Source organism: Octodon degus, unplaced genomic scaffold (genome assembly GCF_000260255.1).
Source record: "Octodon degus isolate 3935 unplaced genomic scaffold, OctDeg1.0 scaffold00164, whole genome shotgun sequence".
Lineage (NCBI taxonomy): Eukaryota > Metazoa > Chordata > Mammalia > Rodentia > Octodontidae > Octodon > Octodon degus.
The window spans coordinates 5,864,127-5,885,044 of NW_004524740.1; the positions used below are offsets into that span (position 1 = coordinate 5,864,127).

Here is a 20,918-nt window from a genome sequence, read left to right on the forward strand (position 1 = left end):
GTGGGTTTATCTATGCAAGGTGTCCTATTTCACAAGGATGCCCCCAGGTTGGTGATGGAATGTTTACCTAAGCCCGGCCTGAGGCTTTCTGGCTCCATCTGGGTTTCCAGATAAGGGTTACTTAAACCCTATAGTCAAGGACCAGTAGGTGGTCCCTTGTGACTGGAGTCTGAACTTTAAAATTCTTCGGGCCTTACACTAGGGCCAGGAATATAGCTCAGCAGCATAAGCGCCTGCCTGGAAAGCGCAAGGTCTTGAGTTTGATCCCCAGTACTGCCAAAGTATAGTTATACTTATATCCCCTGGCCTGATAATGTACAGACAGAGGCCTTCCAGTTTGTGATTTTGCTCAGTTTGGCTGGTCCAGAACCTCTGAATCCCTCTCACAAGCCTGATCCTCTTAGTAACAGTTCGTACCTTCCCTACCCAAATATCCATAGAAAGGACATAGACCAAGTGTAATTGGATAAGTGAGATGAGGGAGTAAAATCCATTCACATATTAAGAAGTTATTAGTAAGACTGTTAAGTAACAAACTTCCTTCCCCCTTAGTTTATTTTATCATTGAGAAATCCTCTGTTAAGTTCATGGAGGACCTAGAAAAATCCAATTCAGGTTTTGGACAGTATTAAATCATTTTCCCAATTATCTTTTTAAAGAATTAATGGAAGACATCTCACAGCATCAAATTGAGGAGCTACCACCACCATCTCAAGAGCTGCTTGAAGAAATTGGTAATGGATGTTCCATGCAATACAAAATACAGGGGCCGGGGAGATAGCTCAGTAGAATAATCACTTGCCTGGCAAGCACAAGGGCCTGAGTTCAATCCCCAGTTCCAGGGAAAAAAAAACAAAAACAGAATACACTCCTGCCACTTTAGATTATGGGCAGTCATTACCAGATGGCTGTTGTTTGTTTGTTTGTTTTTCATTGCTGGGAATTAAACCCAGAACCACTTTCTGGCTAGGCGAGTAAGTGCTGTACCACTGTACATCCCCAGCCTCACTATAGAATTTCTGTCTGAGATGGAGCACTGGAACAAAAGGCCCTACAGTAGTCTGGGTCTCTTTGTTGTTATTTTGTTTTTGTCTTTTTGAAACAGGATCTTGCTATGCAGCTCAGACTGGCCTTGAGCTCACTTTATAGCCCAGGCTGGTCTTTTAACTTGCAAATCCTTCTGAGTGGCACAAAACTTAATGAGACCAGAATTTTCAGGCAGACTGAATAATATTGACTCAGTTTTACTTGCAGCATGGCTGATGCTGACAGTAGTGGTGCATGTAGTGACATTTGGGATTAGTGATTTAGCTCCACAGCAGTGGTACAGACCAGCCCTGGCTATTAGAAGAAGGTTCTCATTGGTACTATGGTGGTTCAGTTCTTGCTGTTGAGCCTTGTAAAAGCAAGGAGATGGATATATGTGGCCACAGAAAGTTGGGGTTCAGATCCTTACCAACAGAGAAGAGCCATATTGTGATTTTATGTAGATGAAGGTAATCATACATTGCCACACAAGCAAGGGAGAGCTCCAAAGTTGAAGAGGAATCCTCTGGGGAAGGATCTTTGGTAGACGAGAGAAAAACACCACCATAGTATCCAGTTTGTCATTTTCTTTTGTATTTTGAGACAGGGTCTTGCTTTGTAACCCAGTCTGGCCTCAAACTCACCGCAATCTTGCCTCAGCCTCCCAAGTACTGGGAGTAGAAGTTTGTGTCACTGTCTGACCTATTAGGTTTTTTTTTAAGTACTATGTTCAGGGGCCAGGGAGATGGCTCAGTAGAATAAGTGCTTCCCTGGCAAGTGCAAAATTCTGAGTTCAATCCTGAGTTCCACCAAAAAAAAATAATAATAATAAGTACTATGTTCAGACAAAACTGACCTAGTACCAATAGCCTGCATGCCTTAGAGTGGAGTGTCTTTTTTTTTTTTTTGGCGGAACTGGTGATTGAACTCAGGTCCTTGCGCTTGCCAGGTAAGTGCTCATTCTACTGAGCCACCTCCCCAGCAGTGTCTTGGGCCTGGCTAAAACAAGGACATTGTTTTGTTTTGTTTTGTTTTGTTTTGTTTTGTTTTGTTTTGTTTAACAAGGACATTCTTAAGTGTACTCAAGGCCAACTGTACAGGTAAACACCTACATTTCACCAGCTCTTCATTTTTTAATCCGTTCCCTGACAGGCATAGAGAATATCCTAAGATTTACGCATGGGTATAAGGAATAAGGAAGGGCTGGTGAGATAGCTCAGCAGACTAAACGGCCTGTTTTGGCAAGTACAGGGACCAGGGGGTTTTTTTGTTTTTGTTTTTTGGTTTTTTTGTTGTTGGTGTTTTTGGTTTTTTTGTTTGTTTGTTTGTTTGTTTGTTTGTTTGTTTGCAGAACAGGGGATTGAACTCAGACCCTTGCGCTGGCCAGGGAAGCGCTTATTCTACCAAGCCATCTCCCTGACCCCCGGGACCAGGGTTTGATCCCCAGTTCCACATGCCACACTGGACCTGCTCTCGGCATGCTGGTGATGGCACACACCTGTAATCCTAGAACTGGGAAGGCTGAAAACAGGATCACTATGAGTCTGAACTACATAGTGAAACCCTGTACCAAATACATAAATGGAAAAAAAAAAAAAAAAGGATTTATAGGTCTGAATCAAGGGATAGCTGTCTATCCTGTAGGCTCCTTATCATACCTTAGTCTGTTCATTGGCCTGGTGAATTTTATTTTATTTTTCTTTTTTTTTTTTCAAAATTTTATTGATAGATAGCAATGAGACAGTTTCAAATCAAATCGGAAGTACAGTTTCAACAAATAGTACACTGCATATATTCTTCTTAGTGGTTAATTGCTATACAAGATGCGGACTTGAGATCCTATTTACAAACACCATTAGAACAAATCATTCTATTCATTAAGAGAATGCAACTATGTATCTATCCTAACCACTTTGAATACACAGATACAAAATGGACATTCATTGGTATACCCCATTTTTTCTAAGTTCCGTTATTGAATATTATAGGTGTGTAAACTCAGCAAAATTTTCTAAAAGAGTCCAGTAGCCCATAATAGCATTGGGTCTTCTGTTTAACTGGCAATGTCAGAAATTTTTGACCTGAGTCCCCCACAGCTCAACATAACAACATGGCTTTACTTCCTATATTTCGTCTTCATACTTTTCTACTGGATGGTTAAGACCAAGGTAAAGCAGGACCTGTGCAACAAGAGTTGTAGCTTTTTGGTCTGAGAAGGTCAGTGAAATGCCCTCAGGATTTATCCTGAGTGAATTTTATTTTCTTTCTTTTTCTGTAAAGTCCCTTTCTGTCCTTTTACTTCCCCATCCCCACCCCTGTCTCCTTCACTTTTCCTTTTCCTGCTGCACTGGTGATCATATTCAGGGCCTTGTGCCTGCTAGTAGGTCTATCAGTGAACTACACCCACAGCCCTATAGGCCCTGCCTTACCTCATTGAAATCCTGCCCAGTGTTGGGTCAGGGTCTTAGAGCCAGCATCCTCCCACACCCCTACACCCTGTGTTCTACCTCTAGAACTCCCAAGATAGTCCTTAAAAATTCCTCCTCTTCAATTTCTTTTAAATAACTGAGATGGAGGTCATTTCACACATTAATGTGTTACAGTTATTGTGAACTCATCAGGCCCACAGTCTCCCCAGTGAGTGTACAGCAAAGGCTTAAGTAAAAGAGCCAACTGGTATGATTTTGGGACCCCAGGAGGATCAAAACCTTTAACAGAATTTGAGATCCTCTGTGGGCTAAGACCAAGATCTACTCTGAGTGACCCGTATTTATTTATTTATTAAAAAAAGGAGAGGAAGACTGAAGAAATCCAGTTAGAAACATTCCAGAACCGGGCTGGTGGGATGGCTCAGTGGTCTAAAGCACCTACCTAGAACAAGCTGAGCTTAGAGCACAGAGACCGCGGTTCAATTCCCCAGCACCATATGCCAGCCAGCCCCGCCCCCTGGTGGGCTGAGCTGGCCACACACACACACATAAATAAATAAATAAATAAAATTTAAAAAATAAATAAATAAAAAAGACATTCCAGAACCTTGGAAGTCTAATCAAGGACTTCTCCAATAAGACATTATGTTAATTTAGGAGAACTATGTTATTTCCTGGAAGGTCTCACTCAGGAGTGAGATGCCTGCAACTATAGTCTTTGTGTAGTTAATTGAGGTTGGGACCAGGTATCCTTAGCTATGTCCTTCCTTGTCTTGTTCTTTGAGGTGTTCTGGCTTCACCAGCCACTACAGGCTTCTGTCAGGACCAGTGACTCATAAAGTTTCACTTGCTATGAGTTTGCTGCCCATCTCTAGATGAGGGGCCTAGGCCATGGACAGACTCAAGTAGACATGGAGAAACCAATTGGTTAATATTAAATCCTGCTCAAAGCCATTTCATAGTGGTCCCCATCAATACATGTCCTGCTCAGGTAGATGTCTGGCATCATTCTTTATGCATGGTATTTGGCACAGTACTATGGTTTGATAGTAGCAGACAGTTTTCCTCCAGATTCTGTTGAGTTGTCTCTGTAATCACATACAAATCCTCTTCCACCTTGCCCATTCCAGCTCTCCAGGCTTCTTTCTTGGTTTTGGCCTTGTGGCACTGCTGAATCCTAGTGTGCAAAGAAACATTTTCTCATTCCACTTAGTGTAACTATCTGGGTCAGATTTCTAGGTGATACCTGTACTTGGAATGGGTCTATAATTTTCCCAAAAAAATAAAGGCCATCTGAATTTTTTCTCCTGGTCATGGGCCTACTCACCTGATGATTCTGTGTCACCATTATACTGTTCCCCCTAAAGAGACCTCTGAAGAATGATTTGCTTTTTTGAAAGGTCCTCATCAAAACGTGTGTGTGTGTGTGTGTGTGTGTGTGTGTGTGTGTGGTACCAGGGATTGAACTTGAGACACTGCACTTGCAAGTCAGGCACTTACACTGCTAAGCTATATCCCCGGCTACACATAAAAATCTTTAGTGTCCTGAGAGGATCCTAAAGAGAAAGCTCTTTCAGAATCTGAGGATATATATATTTGTTTAAAAAAAAAAAAAAAGACAGACCAATTTAATAAGCATAGAAGTAGATTTTCTATTTTGAATTATATCCAGTAGTCTTACAGGTCTTTGGCAGCCAAGAGCTGTCAAGAAAAGAAGTAGATCTGTACCTGCCTAGAACAGAGCCAGGGTGTCCTGCCTGTGCTCCCTCCATCTCTCTCTGTTCTGCCCAGGGGAGCACTTTGAGGGGATTTGGCCCTAATTCTAGCAAATGGTTATCTTGCTCTAGTGAGCATTTTTATGGAATTAGAAGTGATGGATAGTCTCTGCCTTCTGTTTTGCTATAAGCCAGATAAAAGATGTGTCCTATAGGCCAGTAGAGATAGAGGACATTGGAATTTTTCTGATGATGTTACAAACTTTTTGTTTGGGGGGGGGCGGCTGGGGAGATGGCTCAGTGGAATAAGTGCTTCCCTGGCAAGCACAAGAGCCTGAGTTCAATCCCCAGTTCTGCAAAAAAAAAGAAAAGAAAGAAATGCTGGGTATGCTGACACATGCCTATAATCCCAGAACTTCAGAGGCTAAGACAGGAGGATTGCCACAAGTTGGAAGCCAGCCTGAACTACATAATGAATTCAAGGCCAACCTGAACTCTGTAGCAAGACCCTGTCTGAAAAAGAAAAAGAAAAAAAAAAGATTGGGAGCATAAAGTTTAAGACTAGTTTGTCCAGATTCAAATCCCAGTGCTCCCACTTAACTCTGTGTGATTTTAGTGAAATTTTTCCCCTTCATTTCTGTGTCTGTTAAACAGGATTAACAGTGTAGTCACTCTCATAAACATTAACCCTAAATTAGTGTATATAAGTGCTTAGACACAGTACATGTCACATAAGTGTTACCTGTCTCTATAGTCATCCTCCATCATTTTTCTCTCATGAATGTTGTTTGGGATTTTGTCTTACTTAAACTCAGAATTCCTGAAATCTGTGGTTCTGAAACTTCGTGAGGCATCAGAATCACATAAAAGTCTTGTTAAAATCTTGGTTGGACCACACTGAAAGGAGTTTCAGATTTAGTAGGTCTGTGATAAGGCTCAAGAATTTCCATTTTTTGGGCTGGCCAGACACCTTCAGCAGATTAAAGCAGCTGCTTAGGCAGATACAGGGACTGGGGTTCAATCGAACCCTCCACCCCCAGTGTGCAGTGCTGGCCCCACCCCCCAGGGGGTGCCCTGAGAAGGCAATTGAGACTGGGCATTGTGGTTTGCACCTGTAATCCCAGGCTTAGAAGGCTGAAGAAAACAGGAGGGTCACTATGAGTTCAATCTGTGTAGTGAGATCCTATACACCATGTGCTAAATACATAACAAAATTTTTTTAAAAATTTTTTTTTCATTTCTGCCTGGTGTAGTGACACATGTCTGATCCCAGCACTCGGAAAGCTGAGGCAGGAGGATCACTTCTAGTTCGAGGCCCGCCTGAACTACATTATTAGACCCTGCCTCAAAAAACAAAAAAAAAGAATTTCTGTTTCTGGCCTGTAGTACATGTGCATGTCTATAATCCCAGCATTCAGGAGGCTGAGGCTGAGGCAGAAAGGTTGCTGGGAGTTTGAGGCCAGCCTGGGTTACAAAGTGAGTTCAGTTCAAGGCTGACCTGAACTATACAGTGAAGTCCTATCTCAAAAAGACAAACAAGAAAAAAAGGTACTTGCATGTCTAAGAAGTTCCTGGGTTACCTGGGTTATGCACTGCTGCTGGGCCCAGGACCACCCTCTGAGAACCACGGCCCTAGGGACTGCTGTGACATGCAAAGGAGAAATAAGTTGCCTTCTGCTTCTGTACTGTGACAGAGCAACTGAAGCAGCAGCAGGCCTCATCTTCAGTGTTGGGCGAGAACACAGCACATCATCCCAGCATCACTGCAGATGGTAAGCTACTACCCAGACCTGTTTCATCAGGTACTTCTGTAACACTGTCCTTGGCCACATAGTTTTACATAGGGGAAGTGTGACCTTGAGAAGGTACGGCCTCTCCTCAATTCTGACTCCACAATAACTTTTTTGGGGAGAGAGAAATGCTTTGACACAAGGTCTCACTATGCAGTCTAGATGAGGCTGCAGCAGTTACTTTTGTGTGGCAGAGTGTGTAATGTCCCTGAGCCTTAGTCATTCTTATCTGTAACATGGACATAATAAATCCTGTGTCATAGTGTATATCATGGCTCCATGAACAGTGCCTGGTACATTGTAAAATAATTAACAAATTAGTATTAATAAGTTAGGGTTAATTTGCTAAAATACCTAACAGATTAGTTCCCTTCCCTACATAGAATTGCTGGATGAAATCAAATAGTATATTAAAATTGCTTGGGATACATTATAGGGTACATCTCTTCCCCATGCAAACTCCTTCCCTGGGGCTCCAACCTAAAAACAGTTACGAAGTGAAAACAGGATGCTCCCCCAAAGTAAATGTGTGTAGTTTATTTTCAGTAGTTGTTGCCTAATCTTTTGTGTGCCTTTCTTTTGTTTCCTCTGTCTCTCTGAATGTTGGCTTAAGCTGAGTTTGCTGCAACACCCCAGAGGCCGCTGCTGTGGATACAGGTGTCTGCAGACTGCCACCTGGCTCCCTGGTGTCATGGGGAAAATGGAGCTTGTGTATTGCATACTTCAGAGACCACCAATGGCCTTATTTTTTGTATTCCATTTTGGTTTTTTTGTTTTTTATTCTGTTTTGGGGAGGGGGTTGGGTTTTTTTTTTGTGTGTGTGTACTGGGAACTAAACTCAGTTCCTTGCAGTTGTCTAGCAGGTACTGTATCACTGAGCTATATTCCCAGCCCTGTACTCCATTTTGTAAATCAGACTTTCTCAATTTTTTTCATTGTTTGTTTGTTGGGGGGGTTTGTTTTGCTCTTTGAAACAGGGTCATACTAGTGCAGGCTGACCTTGAACTCACTATGTAACAGCCCAGACTAGTCTCAAAATTGTGGTGATCCTTCAGCCTGCTAAGTGCTAGGATTACAGGCATGCACTACAAACCCACTAATTTTTTTTCTCATTCTAATAAAGTCACTTTTTTCAACAATTTTTAGGTCCAGAGCATTTGGAAGAACAAGAAAATGACAGTAATAAAGAAGATAGCAGTTTGCTTTGGACCAGAGAATCACAGGATGTAGGAGATGACACAGAAAGGTAATAGAAAAAGCTAGACTTATAAAAGGATTTTTTCTTATACATAAATGATTTATTTATTAAGCAAAAACTATAAACAACTTAAATTCTTCTCAACAGGTAAATGGTTATATCTAGCTATATGGTAGCATAATTCAGCAATAAATGGTAATAATTACAGTGGTACCTTGGCTCATGAATGCTTCTGTTTGCAGTTGGCTTGCAAACAAACATTTGCCAAAATTTTGTTTTGTTTGCAAACTCTGCATTGGCAGGGAACATGACTACAGCCATCCTTCCCACATGAACGTGAACATGGCTGTTTTCTAGAATTGTGAAACAAATTAAGTTCATGAACCTTTGTACCACTATATGTAATTTTTATCTTTTGTAGTTCTGGTAATTAAACATATGGCCTCGTGCAAGCTAAACACATGCTGTACCACTTAACTGCACCCCCAACCTACAGAGGGAACTTTTCAAGGACACAGTAATCTGGATGTTTCAAGCTTATGATGAGTAAAAGAAACCAGACTCCTCTCCACTAAAAGTATATAATACACATTTCCTTCTATATAAAACTTTAGAAACAAAAGATGACAATGAAAATAAAAACATAAAAGATAGGTAGGAAACATAGGAAAGAGAAGTGAAATTGTAAAAGGTCAAGATTGTTTTGGAGGGGCTGGTGAGATGGCTCAGTGGTCTAAAGCACCTACTTAGAACAAGCTTAACAAAGCACAGGGACCGCGGTTCAATCCCCCAGCACCACATGCCAGCCAGCCCCGCCCCCTGGTGGGCTGAGCTAGCCACACACACACAAAAATATAAATAAATAAAAATGTTTTTTAAAAAGTAAAAAAAAAAGAGTGTTTTGGAGATACATGTTACTTGCTTTTTTTTTTTTTTTTTTTTTTTTTTTTTTTTTTTGCTTTTGTTTTTACAGATAAGTAAAACCACACAACTTTTATTTATTTTAAAAGACACTTTAAAAAAAAAAAAAAAGGCCTGGGATATAGATCAGTGGCACAACGTCTACCTGGAAAGCACAAGGTTCTGAGTTTGATTCCCAGTACCAAAATTTAAAAAAAAGAGGGCCAGGCATTTAGCTCAGTGGCACAGCACCTGCCTGGCAAGTATGAAGTCATGAACTTGATTTCCAGTACAAACAGGGAGAGGTAATTGATGTCTTAAAAAAAAAATTGAAAGAAAATAAATGTTGGAAAATATACAACATAATTTTAAAATGTCCCATATAAAACTTGATTCTGCATATCCAAACTGTACACCATTTCCATAGATTCGTAATAGTAAACTGGCAATTGGAATTTCACTAGGCTTCTCCAAAACAACATACAGAGCAAGGTATAATTGCATTTTCCAGGCAGTTAAAGAACAGAAGTGTTAGGGCCAGCCAGATAGCTCAGCAGATTAAAGCGCCTGCTTAGGAAGATGCAGGGGCCAGGGGTTCAATTCCCAGCCTGTCCTGCCAGCCCTGCCCCCGGGCCACAGTGAGACAACAGTTGAGAATGGGCATGGTAGTACGCACCTGTAATCCCAGCGCTTGGGAGGCTGAAAAACAGGAAGGATCACTACAAGTCCAATCTGTGTAGTGAGACCCTGTAGACCCTATACTAAATACATTTTTTTAAAAAGTGTCAGCAAACAATGTCATATTGTCAAAACCTCTTTGACATTTGAAGGCTGTATAGAAAATACAGTGTGCAAAGGCTTAGGAATTCTTTATACGTATACTCTTCTTGAGGAATCTACTAAACAAAAAGTTCTAATCTAGGGAAAACTGAAAACTCCAAAGAATGAATGGTGGGTATGAGGGTTAGTTAGTAACTTGTTTAAACTACACAATGCCTAAGAAATTTGTAAAGCACATTTCCAGGTGTGCCTGTGAGGGTGTTCACAGAGAAGATGGGCATGTGGAAGAGCAGACTGAGGAGAAAGAATAAAAGACTCATTTAGAATGGGGGCAACACTATTCAGTAAGAAGCCCAAGAGCACAGCATATTCAGTCATTTCTTTCTTCCTCCTCATTCTTTGTCTTCTCCATGTCTTCTTCCTCTCTTTTCCTTTTGCTCTTCTCCTCTTCCTTCCCCTATTCTTCCTCCTCCCTCTAACCATGTTATTTGTGGTGATACTTTCATAATTGTACATATGTCAAATATCATTACACACATTACTATTTACTGATGTCAGTTTACCTCAGTAATACATTATTGGGCCAGGGATGTAGCTCAGTGGCATAGCACCTGCCTGGCAAGTGTAAGGTCCTGAGTTCGGTTTTTGAATTTAAAAAAAAAAACCCTACAGGTGAACTGAATTTGCTTAAATTTTTTGTGGTCCTGTTGATCAAACCAAGCGCTCCAGACATACCACACTAGCACTCTTCACACTGAGCCTCAGCCCACTGAACATTTTTTAGTTAATGCAAAAAGTCTTTTTTTTTTGGTGGAACCAGGGATTGAACTCAAGCCCTTGCGCTTGCCAGGGAAGCGCTTATTCCACTGAGCCATCTCCCCAGCCCCTTAAAAAAAGTCTTTTATAATAATAAGTATATATTTTCTTTCTTTGTGTGGTGGAGACTATACCTCACTTGTGAATCATATGCTGTACTACTGAAATACATCCCCAACATGAGTGTGTTGCATTTATTTATTTATTTTATGTATTTATTTTTGTATTTTAGGGAAGAGTCTACAGGGTATTGAGGGTCTCACTACTAGATTGAACTCGTAGTGATCTACCTGTTTACAGCCTCCCAAGAGCTGAGATTACAGGCGCGCGCCACCATGCCCATTCTCAATTGCTGTCTCAGCACGCCCAGAGGGTGGGGCCAGCACAGCAGGCCCGGGGATCAAACCTCCAGCCCTGCACCTGCTTGCAGACACTTTAATCTGCTGAGCTATTTGGCCAGCCCAGTTTTTTTTAATGTATTTGGTACAGGATCTCACTGTGCGATTTGGACTCAAGCTATTTTCAACCTCCCCAGCACTGGGATTACAGGCGTGCCCCACCATTCCTGGTTTCAGATGCCCATTTTTGGGGTGTGTCTTTAAGGTTGGGGGCTCTTTTTTTGGGGGGTTGGTTTGTTTTTTGTTTTTGTCTTTTTGAGACAGGTTCTCACTGTGTAGTTTAGGCTGGCCTTAAACTCACTTTGTAGCCCAGGCCATTCTTGAACTTGCAAAGATGCTCTTGCCTCTGCCTCCCCAGTGCTAGGATTACAGGTATGCACCACCACACCCAGCCTTGGAGGGTCTGATTTTGAGTTCTTTATATATTCTAAATATCATTTTCATTGAGTTTGTCATTTGTATGCAGTAATGCTATTGATTTTTGAGTGTTGACTTTGTATCCTGCTACCATACTGAATTTGGTTATTAAACCTAGGAGTTTCTCTCTCTTTTTTTTTTTTTTTTTTTTTAAGGGAAGGGTCTACATGATGTTCACGGTCTCACTACTAGATCAGACTCATAGTGATCCACCTGTTTTCAACCTCCCAAGAGCTGGCATTACAGAGGGGCGCGCCACCATGCCCAGTCTCAGTTGCCATCTCAGCGTGCCCCGGGGGCAGGGCCAGCAGGACAGACCCAGAGATTGAACCCCCCACCCCTGTGCCTGCTTGCAGGAGCTTTAATCTGCTAAGCTATTTGGCCAGCCCTACCTAGGAATCTTTTAGTGGAATTTTTGGAGTCTTCCATGTAGAATATTGTGATACCTGCAAATGATAATTCCTTATTCATTGTATTTCTTTCACTACATTAATATTTAGTATGAGGTCTCACTACACAGGTCAGATTCATAGTGATCCTCCTGTTTTCAGCCTTCCTTGCACTGGGATTACAGGCACTATCACGCTCAGTCTATTTGTCTCAGCACCCCTGGGGGTGGGCCCAGCTTGCCAAAGATCAAACTGGGCCTCCCTAAGCAGACGCTTTAATCCTGAGCTATCTGACCAAACAAATATCCTTGTCTTGTTCCTAACTTTTAATTGAAAACTTTCAGTTTTTGACCATTCAGTATAATGCTAGCTGTTGATTCATCATAGGTGGCTTTTCTCAGATTGAGATAAAGACCATCTATTCCAGTTTTTCGTATGTAGTTAGTACAGGGTCTACAGGGTGTCAGTACATAGATCAGATTCATAGTGATTCTCCTGTTTTCAGCCTCCCAAGCCCTGAGATACAAGAGCACATGCTACCACACCCAGTCTCAATCCCCATCTCAGTGCACCCTGGGTGCAGAGCTGACATGGCATGCCAGGGGTCAAACCTCGGCTGGTATGCTCTGCTTAATCAGGTGCTTTAGTCCGCTGAGCTATGTGGCTGACGCTATGGAAGGTTTTTTTTTTTTTTTTTTTATTTTATTTTTTTTTTTTTTTTTGTGTGTGTGTGTGTGTGTGTGTGTGTGTGTGTGTGTGTGTGGCCAGCTCAGCCCACCAGGGGGCGGGGCTGGCTGGCATGTGGTGCTGGGGGATTGAACCGCGGTCCCTGTGCTTTGCCAAGCTTGTTCCAAGTAGGTGCTTTAGACCACTGAGCCATCTCTCCAGCCCCATATGGAAGGTTTTTAATCATAAATGGGTATTGGACTTTGTCAAATGCTTTTTTGTGCATCTAGTGAGATGATCATGTGGTTTTCATCCTTGAGTCTATTAATGTATTAAATTTATTTGTGTGTTGAGTCATATTGTATAATCTTCTTAATAATAAGCTTCATTTTGTTTGCCAGTATCTTACCAAGAATTTTTGCATCTATTCTGTATTTCTTTTTTTGGTTGGTTGCGTCCTTCTCTGGTTTTAGAATCGGGGATAATGCTTACTTATAGGAATCAGTTTGGGAGTATTACTTCCCTTTCAATTTCATTAAAGAGTTTGAGGAATAGTGACATTAAGTCTCTAAATTTGTTATAGAATTCAACAGTGAATCTGTCAGGACTGGACATTTTTTTTCTGGTTGGTAATTTTTAAATGACTTCAATTTTATTGACTGATAGTGGTTTGTTTAAAATTTTTACATCTTCTTGATTCAGTTTTGGTAATTCATATATATGTAGGAATCTGTCCATTTCTTCTGCATTTTCCATCATATTAGAGTACAGGTTCTCAAAGTAGGAATACATGATCTTTTTGTTTTGGGGTTTTTTTTTGGGGGGGTTGTATTTTAGGGAAGGGTCTACAGGGTGTTCAGGATCTCAATGCTAGTTCGGACTAGTAGTGATCCGCCTGTTTACAGCCTCCCAAGAGCTGGGACTATAGCACACACCACCAGGCCCAGTCTCAATCGCTGTCTCAGTGTGCCCTGGGGGTGGAGCCAGCACTGCAGGTCTGAGAATCAAACTCTTAGCACCTGCATCTGCTTGCAGGAGCTTTAATCCACTGAGCTATTTGGCTGGCCCTTGATTCTTTGTATTCTTAATCTCATTTGCATTAATTTTTCTGCTCTGATCTTTATAATTTCCTCTGTCATGTGCCCTTTGGGTTTAACTTGCTCTTCAATTTTTTTAGAAGCTTGAAGTTCAGCATTAGGTTCATATTTGAGCTTGTTCTACTTTTCTTTTTTGGCGGTACTGGGGCTTGAACTCATGACCTTGAACTTGCCAGGCAAGCACTTATTCTACTGAGCTATCTCCCCAGCCCTGTTCTACTTTTTCTTTCTTTTTTTCTTTTTGTAATATGGGAATGCATCACTATAAATTTCCCTTGTTGGACTGCTTTCATTGTGTCCCATGCATTCCAATCTATTGTATTAGCATTATTATTTAACTGTAGAAACTATCTAAACTTCATCTTTAGTTTCACCTGTGATCTGTTGGTTGTTCGGAAAGGTGTTAATATCCATGTGTCTATGTAATTTATACAGTTTTATGGTGTCTTTGTCAATGATTTCCAGTTTCATTGCACTGTGATCTGATAATACGTATGGGATAATTTCATTTTCTTTGCACTTAGTTAAGCATGTTTTGTGAGCTAATATGTGGTCTATTTTGGAGAAGTTCCATGTGCTGCTGTTGAGAAAAATGTATATGCTGCATACACAAAAATATCCACTTAGAAGAGTGACTTTACCCTCAGGGGAGAAAGGTTAAAAGTGATGAGAAAAAAATAGAAACACAAAAGAAAAAAAAAGTGATTACAAACAAGGCTGAAGGACAAAGGAAGATTACCTAACTAAATTCCAGGAAACTGGTAAAGACAACAGGAGGAAAAAAATTAAAAACAATGTTCACACTCATAAAAAAGCAAAAACAAAAAAAAAATATATATATATATATATATAAAGCAAAAACAATGAAGGAAAAGAGCAAACAACAAAAGCAAAAAAAAAAAAAAAAAAAAAAAACGAGAGAGATTTCTCTGTTTTCAAGCCCATGATTATCTTGGTTCTACAGTTTTGTGAGAGCATCCAATTTAGGGCATGGCTCTGCTGTCACTGGTAGAGAGGAGATGACAAAACCTTCCATGCTGGATGATGCCATCAAGATTTGGTGGAATTAGGATGGGATGCTGGGTAATCCCACCAAATCTACAGTAGGAGAGGAACCAACTCTGATACTTTCAACTCCACAGAAGTTCAGGTTGGATGATTGTGGTCTCTAGTTATTAGGCTGATGTCTGAGTTAAGTCTACAACACTCTGGGTGTCACTTGCAGGCATGTCCAAGGTTCCCTGTCCCTGGACACCTCCCATGGTTGTCTCTCACCTAGGCACTGTGGGATTTCCGTATTGGAGCCCTGAGATGAAGCCAACCCATAGCGTTTCTGCATCCTGGATTCAGTTGGCCCTTCCCTAAAATGGCATCTGGCTGAGTGTGTCTAAGGCACACAGCAGTCACTTAGACTGGAGTCAGTCAACAGATGTTTCAGTTCATAGTATGGCAAAAGAGGAAAGAAAGTATTTTTTTTTCAACAGTTTTAGAGACCAAGATGGCACCAAAGGTGAAGAAGGAAGCCCCTGCCCCTCCCAAAGCTGAAGCCAAAACAAAAGCTTTGAAGGCCAAGAAGGCCATGCTGAAAGGCATCCACAGTCACAAAAAAGAAATAGGAACCTCACCTACCTTCTGCCGTCCCAAGATACTGCGGCTCCAGATACCCTCAGAAGAGCACCCCTGGAAGAAACAAGCTTGACCACTATGCCATCATCAAGTTCCCCGAGCACAGAGTTAGCCATGAAAAAGACTAAGGACAACAACACACTCATGTTCATTGTGGATGTCAAAGCCAATAAGCAGGGCTGGTGAGATGGCTCAGTGGTCTAAAGCACCTACTTAGAACAAGCTAAGCTAAGCAAAAGCACAGGGACCGTGGTTCAATCCCCAGCACCACGTGCCAGCCAGCCCCACCCCCTGGTGGGCTGAGCTGGTGCCACACACACTAAATTAATTAATTAATTAAAAAAAGAAAGTTTTAGAAACATGGAGCTGCCAGGGAGATGACTCAGTGGAATAAGCACTTCCCTGGCAAGTGCAAGAGCCTGAGTTCAATCCCCGGTTCCAAAAAAAAAAGAGGAGGAATTAGAAACATGGAGCTAATGAATATAACTCAGCAACGCAAATGCCTGCTGACAAACACAAGGCCCTGAATTCAATTCCCAGTACAAAAAAATAAAGTTTTAGAAACTTGTTGTCTGTGATTTTTTTTTAATTTTATTTATTTATTTGTGTGTGTGTGTGTGTGTGTGTGTGTGTGCCCAGCTCAGCCCACCAGGGGGCGGGGCTGGCTGGCATGTGGTGCTGGGGATTGAACCGTGGTCCCTGTGCTTTGCTAAGCTTGTTCTAAGTAGGTGCTTTAGACCACTGAGCCATCTTACCAGCCCCTGTCTGTGATATTAAATGTAACTCTATTCCTTCTATGTCCCTAAACCACCTTGAATAAAACTGATGCCTGTTAAGCTGGGCACAGTGGCACACTTCTATAATCCCAGCATTTGGTAGGCTAAGACAGAAGGTCATGGTGAGTTCAAGGCCAGCCTGAACTATATAAATGAGAGCCTGTCTCAAAAATTTTTTTTACAAAAAAGAATTTTATCTTTATTTGGTACAGGGCCTCACTACATAGCTTGGACTCATAGTGATCCTCCTGTCTCAGCCTCCCCAGCATTGGGATTCTAGGCATGGGCCACCACACTAGGTTTTAGTGACCAACACGGTGCACACGGGGTTCTGAAGCCAGCATGGCATGTGGTACTGGGGATCAAACCTGGATCCTTGTGCTTGCCAGGCAGGTGCTTAGACCACTGAGCTATCTCTCCAACCCAAGAAAACAAAATTACACCTTTTTACCAAAAAAAAAATTTTTTTTTTTTTTTTTTCGGAACTGGGGATTGAACTCAGGCACTTGTGCTTGCCAGGCAAGTGCTTATTCTGCTGAGCTGTCTCCCTGGCCCCCTGTCTCTTCCTTTTCTAAAAGAGCTGCTGGTGTTGACCACAGATATTGTTCCACAGATGCTCAGGCCTCTTGAGTAGAATGAATGCTCTTTCTTAAGCACAAAGTTAGAGGGAAAATTTTGTTTTCACAAAGAAAACTGTTCAGGCCTTAAAAGACCATTCTCACATGCCTCGCCAGCCCCATTCCAGGCACGCTGAGCCTGAGCTGGCCACCAAGACCAGATGTGGTGTTGTATGCCTGTAATCCCAGCACTGGGGAGGCTGAAAACAGGATCACTGTGAGTCCAAGCTGCATAGTGAGACTCTGTGCCAAATACAATAAAAATAAATAAAACATTTTCTCATCTTCTAGCCTCAAGTTTTTAGAAAAAAAAACATAAGGAAAATAACATACAATTCTAACTTTGGGTAAAAATCAACATAATGACTTAGCATTGTACTTTAGGAGAAGCTGGGCTGGTCTCATAGATGCCAAAGAGCTTTAAAAAAAAAAAAAAAAATGTTTCTTTGCCTGCTTGTTTGCTTGCGGTCCTGGGATTTCAATCAGGGTCTGTGAACTGAGTTACATCCTCAGACCATTTGATTTTATTTTCAGAAGGATTTTTTTTGGGGGGGGAGGGAGGGGAAGATGGTTCAGGATGCTCAAGGACAGGTTTGGTAAGGCATGAGGATCTGAGGATGGAACCACAGCATCCTGAGGCTGACTGCTTTGTTTAAGCAGGCACTTAAACAACTGAGCTAATAGGCAGACTCCCTTTATTTTATTTTGAGGTAGGGTCTCACAAAGTCACTAAACTTCTCAATCTGGGCTCTGTCTGGTAATCCTGCCTCAGCCACCCAACATGCTGTAACCACAGGTGTGCCAGAATGCTTGGCTTTAAACAGCTAATTTGTTGTACATTTAAATCAGATCTGTGGGGCTGGGGAGATGGCTTAGTGGAATAAGCACGTCCCTGGCAAGCGCAAGGGCCTGAGTTCAATCCTTGATTCTGCCAAGAATAATAAATAAATCAGATCTCTGGATCCTCTAACCACTTGTTTCCTCAATTATATAGTGAAAGCACTGATGGTTAGGGTCTCTTCCCACTCTAAAGTATTATGCTTCCTTGTCAAGGAACAGTGACTATCTTCATTCTCTCCATTTGTCCTTGAATAGGGCTCACTCTACTCTGGATGAAGACTTGGAAAGATGGCTACAGCCACCTGATGAGAACATAGAGCTCCATGACTCCTGCAAAAGCTTTAAAAGGTTATTGTTCTCCATTAGGGGATTATTTTCTTTCTCCTCCTCTTCTACCCTTTTCTTTACAGGGGAAAGAATGCATATGTGAAAGGTACAGTAGTATTAGATTTAGATACCTGTTCAGGAAGTGGGGCTAGGATAGGCTCCTGGGGGAATGAGTGTCTGGCAACGCCATTACACCGCTGCACATAGGCCGGCTCTCGCTCTATCTTACTACTCTCATGCTTGCTCCTCTTCCTCCAGCCACCCACAGTGCTCATTTTGGCTAATTTTGGAAGATGGCACTTCAGGCAGATAGAGGCTTGAGATTACTGCATTTTCATCCTACCACCTTCACCATTTTCATCAATCATTTGAATTAAATCAGAAGAGGCACCCTTATCAAATTCTGAGATAACAAATATCAGAATGAACTCTTAATGTGATGAATGATAGACTAAAGGTCCAAAACAGTCCTTTTTTCTCTGCATTTAGGACAGGGTCTACAGAGTTTCACTATGTAGATCGGACTCACAGTGATTCTCCTGTTTTCAGCCTCCCAAGCATTGGGATTACAGTTGCACACCCCAAAATAGTCTTGATGGGTAGAAATGTTAATGGTAAAGCTGGGCACAGTGGTGCACACCTGTAGTCCCAGCTCCTCAGGAGGCTGAGACCGGAGAATTGTTAGATCTGAGGAATTCAAGGCTAGGTGGACAACTTAGGGAGACCCACCTAAAAAAGGGAAAACCCAAAAGTTTTAGATCTGGCAGCATAAAATCCCGGACATCTGTTCTGAATGGATATTTTTGAATTGAAAGCCTTTTCTCAGTAATAACATTGAAAGCAGGAAGTCTTATTTGTATATATCCAGCACTTCACATGCATCTTGAAACACAGTAAGAATTCCAGAAATTCCTGAGCAATGCAAGGTTTTCAGGCCTCAGCCTGTAAGGCCTCAGGCTGATAAGTATTGAAAATGTCAGTGCTGCAGTCTGGATCCAGTGATGGGTGAAACAGGTAATGTGCTATTTAGAGGACTCCTAGGATATAATGTGGAGCCCCCTTTGGCTGTCACATTTACACAGGGATCTTAACAGAGAGAAGAGTGTAGGCACAGAGAGTCAGAGGTCTGCACAGCAGGTAGATGACAGCAGCCAACGGAGCTGCAGAGCTCAGCCTGAGCAGAGCAGATGGAGGAGAGAACCTGAGAGTCTCGCTCGCATGCCTGAAGTGCTGTGAAGCCAACAGAGTTGGCTTACTCTCTCCTGTCCCAAAGGACATAGCTGGTGACTGGAAATTGCAGTTATTCAGTAGAGGGCAGACTTTCTCCTGGTTACAGCCATGGGACCAGGAAAGCAACTGCCCTTTCCCTTCCAACATGGGTGCTGCTGCTCAGGAGAGGCTGGATGACTAGTTTTGGTACCTGGACAGAGATAGAAGATAACTCACTCTCAAGCCTGCAGTAAGAGTAAAAGTCCCCTTTCACCATACCTAAGCTTCTTTCTTTTTTCTGTTTTTGCTGTGTGGGGATTGAATGCAGGACCTTGTACATACTAATATTCTGCCACTGGACTGCATACTCATCCCCTTTCATGTTATATATTTTGTTTTGTCTGTGGAATGAGAACAGAAGAAGCTTTGAACAGTGTTACTTTGGTTCATCCAGCTTCCTTAGCACTGATAGTGAACCAGGAACTGTGCTTGGGCTGAGGTACACATAGAGAAAGAGACATCTCTACCTTAAGGAGCATATAGTTGAGATGAGGGAACATCTTCCACCTGATAATTGAAAAAATGTAGTCTTAAATTGTAAGATATTTAAATTATGTAGGCATTTCATACCAGAGGAAGTTTCAGAAAATGAAGATGAAGAAAGATGCTTTTCCAAAGTATGCCTATTAGTACATAATTAAAATACATTTTCTTTTTGTGATTACCTATATAGTGTAGTAAACAAAAGCAGAGTCTGATTAGCTAGGCTGTTGGATCGATCCTAGCTCTAGAACTTACTAGATGTGTAGCTTCTCTGTGCCTCAGTTTCCTCTTGAGGTAATGGAATGGTAGTGGTAACTACTTTAGTTGTTGTAAGAATTGAGCTAACGAGTCGGGGAGATAGCTCGGTGGCCTAAGTGCTTGCCTGGCAAGCACAAAGACCCAGATTTGATCCCTAGCACCACACCGTGCTGGCCCCCCAAACGCTGGGCACACCATGCCAGCCACTGAAACCAGGCATGGTGGTGCACACCTGTAATCCCAGCACTGGAGAGACTGAGACGGGATCACTATGAGTCCAAGCTGTGTAGCAAGACCCCATACCAAATAAATAAAAGTTTTTTTAAAAAATACAAAGAAGGGCTGGTGAGATGGCTCAGTGGTCTAGAGCACCTACTTAGAATAAGCTTAGCAAAAAAAAAAAAGCACAGGGACCGCGGTTCGATCCCCCAGCACCACATGCCAGCCAGCCCCGCCCCCTGGTGGGCTGAGCTGGCCGCGCACACACACACACACACATAAATAAATAAATAAATTTAAAAAAATAAAAATAAAAAAAAATAAAAATACAAAGAATTGAGTTAACATACCTTATAGTACACAAACCTACATCTGGCCCACAGGAATGCTCCCATAGGGCTAAGTACTATTTGTCTCCTTTGGGGTGCTGTCCTGTTTTCCTGGATCTTGGGCATGTGGTTTAATGCCCCAAATCATTCTCATTAAAGGAACACAAAAACCAAGGATCAAGACTTTGGTGAAAAGATCAAAAGGAAAGAAAGCATCAAACTAGAGAGAAGGAAATCAGAAAGCCTTTTAGGGACTTGTGAAGAAGGTATGAATGAAAAATTGTTTATAATGTGGTCTGCCAACCTTGGGTTTTCTGGGCATCGAGTTACTAAAAAATGTTTCCCAGATACTATATATAATCTTCCTGTGACTCACAGTTCCCTTCAGTTCAGTCTAGACCTCCCCCTAACTTCCAGTCATCACTTTATCTAGTTCTCATTTTAAAATGAGCTGTTGAGGGGCTGGCGAGATGGCTCAGTGGTCTAAAGCACCTACTTGGAACAAGCTTGGCAAAGCACAGGGACTGCGGTTTGATCCCCCAGCACCACATGC

At 41.9% G+C, this 20,918-nt stretch overlaps 1 protein-coding gene across 1 annotated transcript in view; it reads left to right on the forward strand.

Moving 5' to 3' along the window:
* Window positions 1-20,918, forward strand: part of Tex14 (testis expressed 14, intercellular bridge forming factor) — a 110,975-nt gene that overhangs the window by 85,344 nt on the left and 4,713 nt on the right. The window contains exons 25-29 of the mRNA XM_023703170.1: window positions 660-734; window positions 6,865-6,942; window positions 8,107-8,206; window positions 17,736-17,828; window positions 20,525-20,631. Of these exons, the coding sequence (XP_023558938.1) occupies window positions 660-734; window positions 6,865-6,942; window positions 8,107-8,206; window positions 17,736-17,828; window positions 20,525-20,631 (453 nt within the window). The remainder of the gene's footprint in view (window positions 1-659; window positions 735-6,864; window positions 6,943-8,106; window positions 8,207-17,735; window positions 17,829-20,524; window positions 20,632-20,918) is intronic.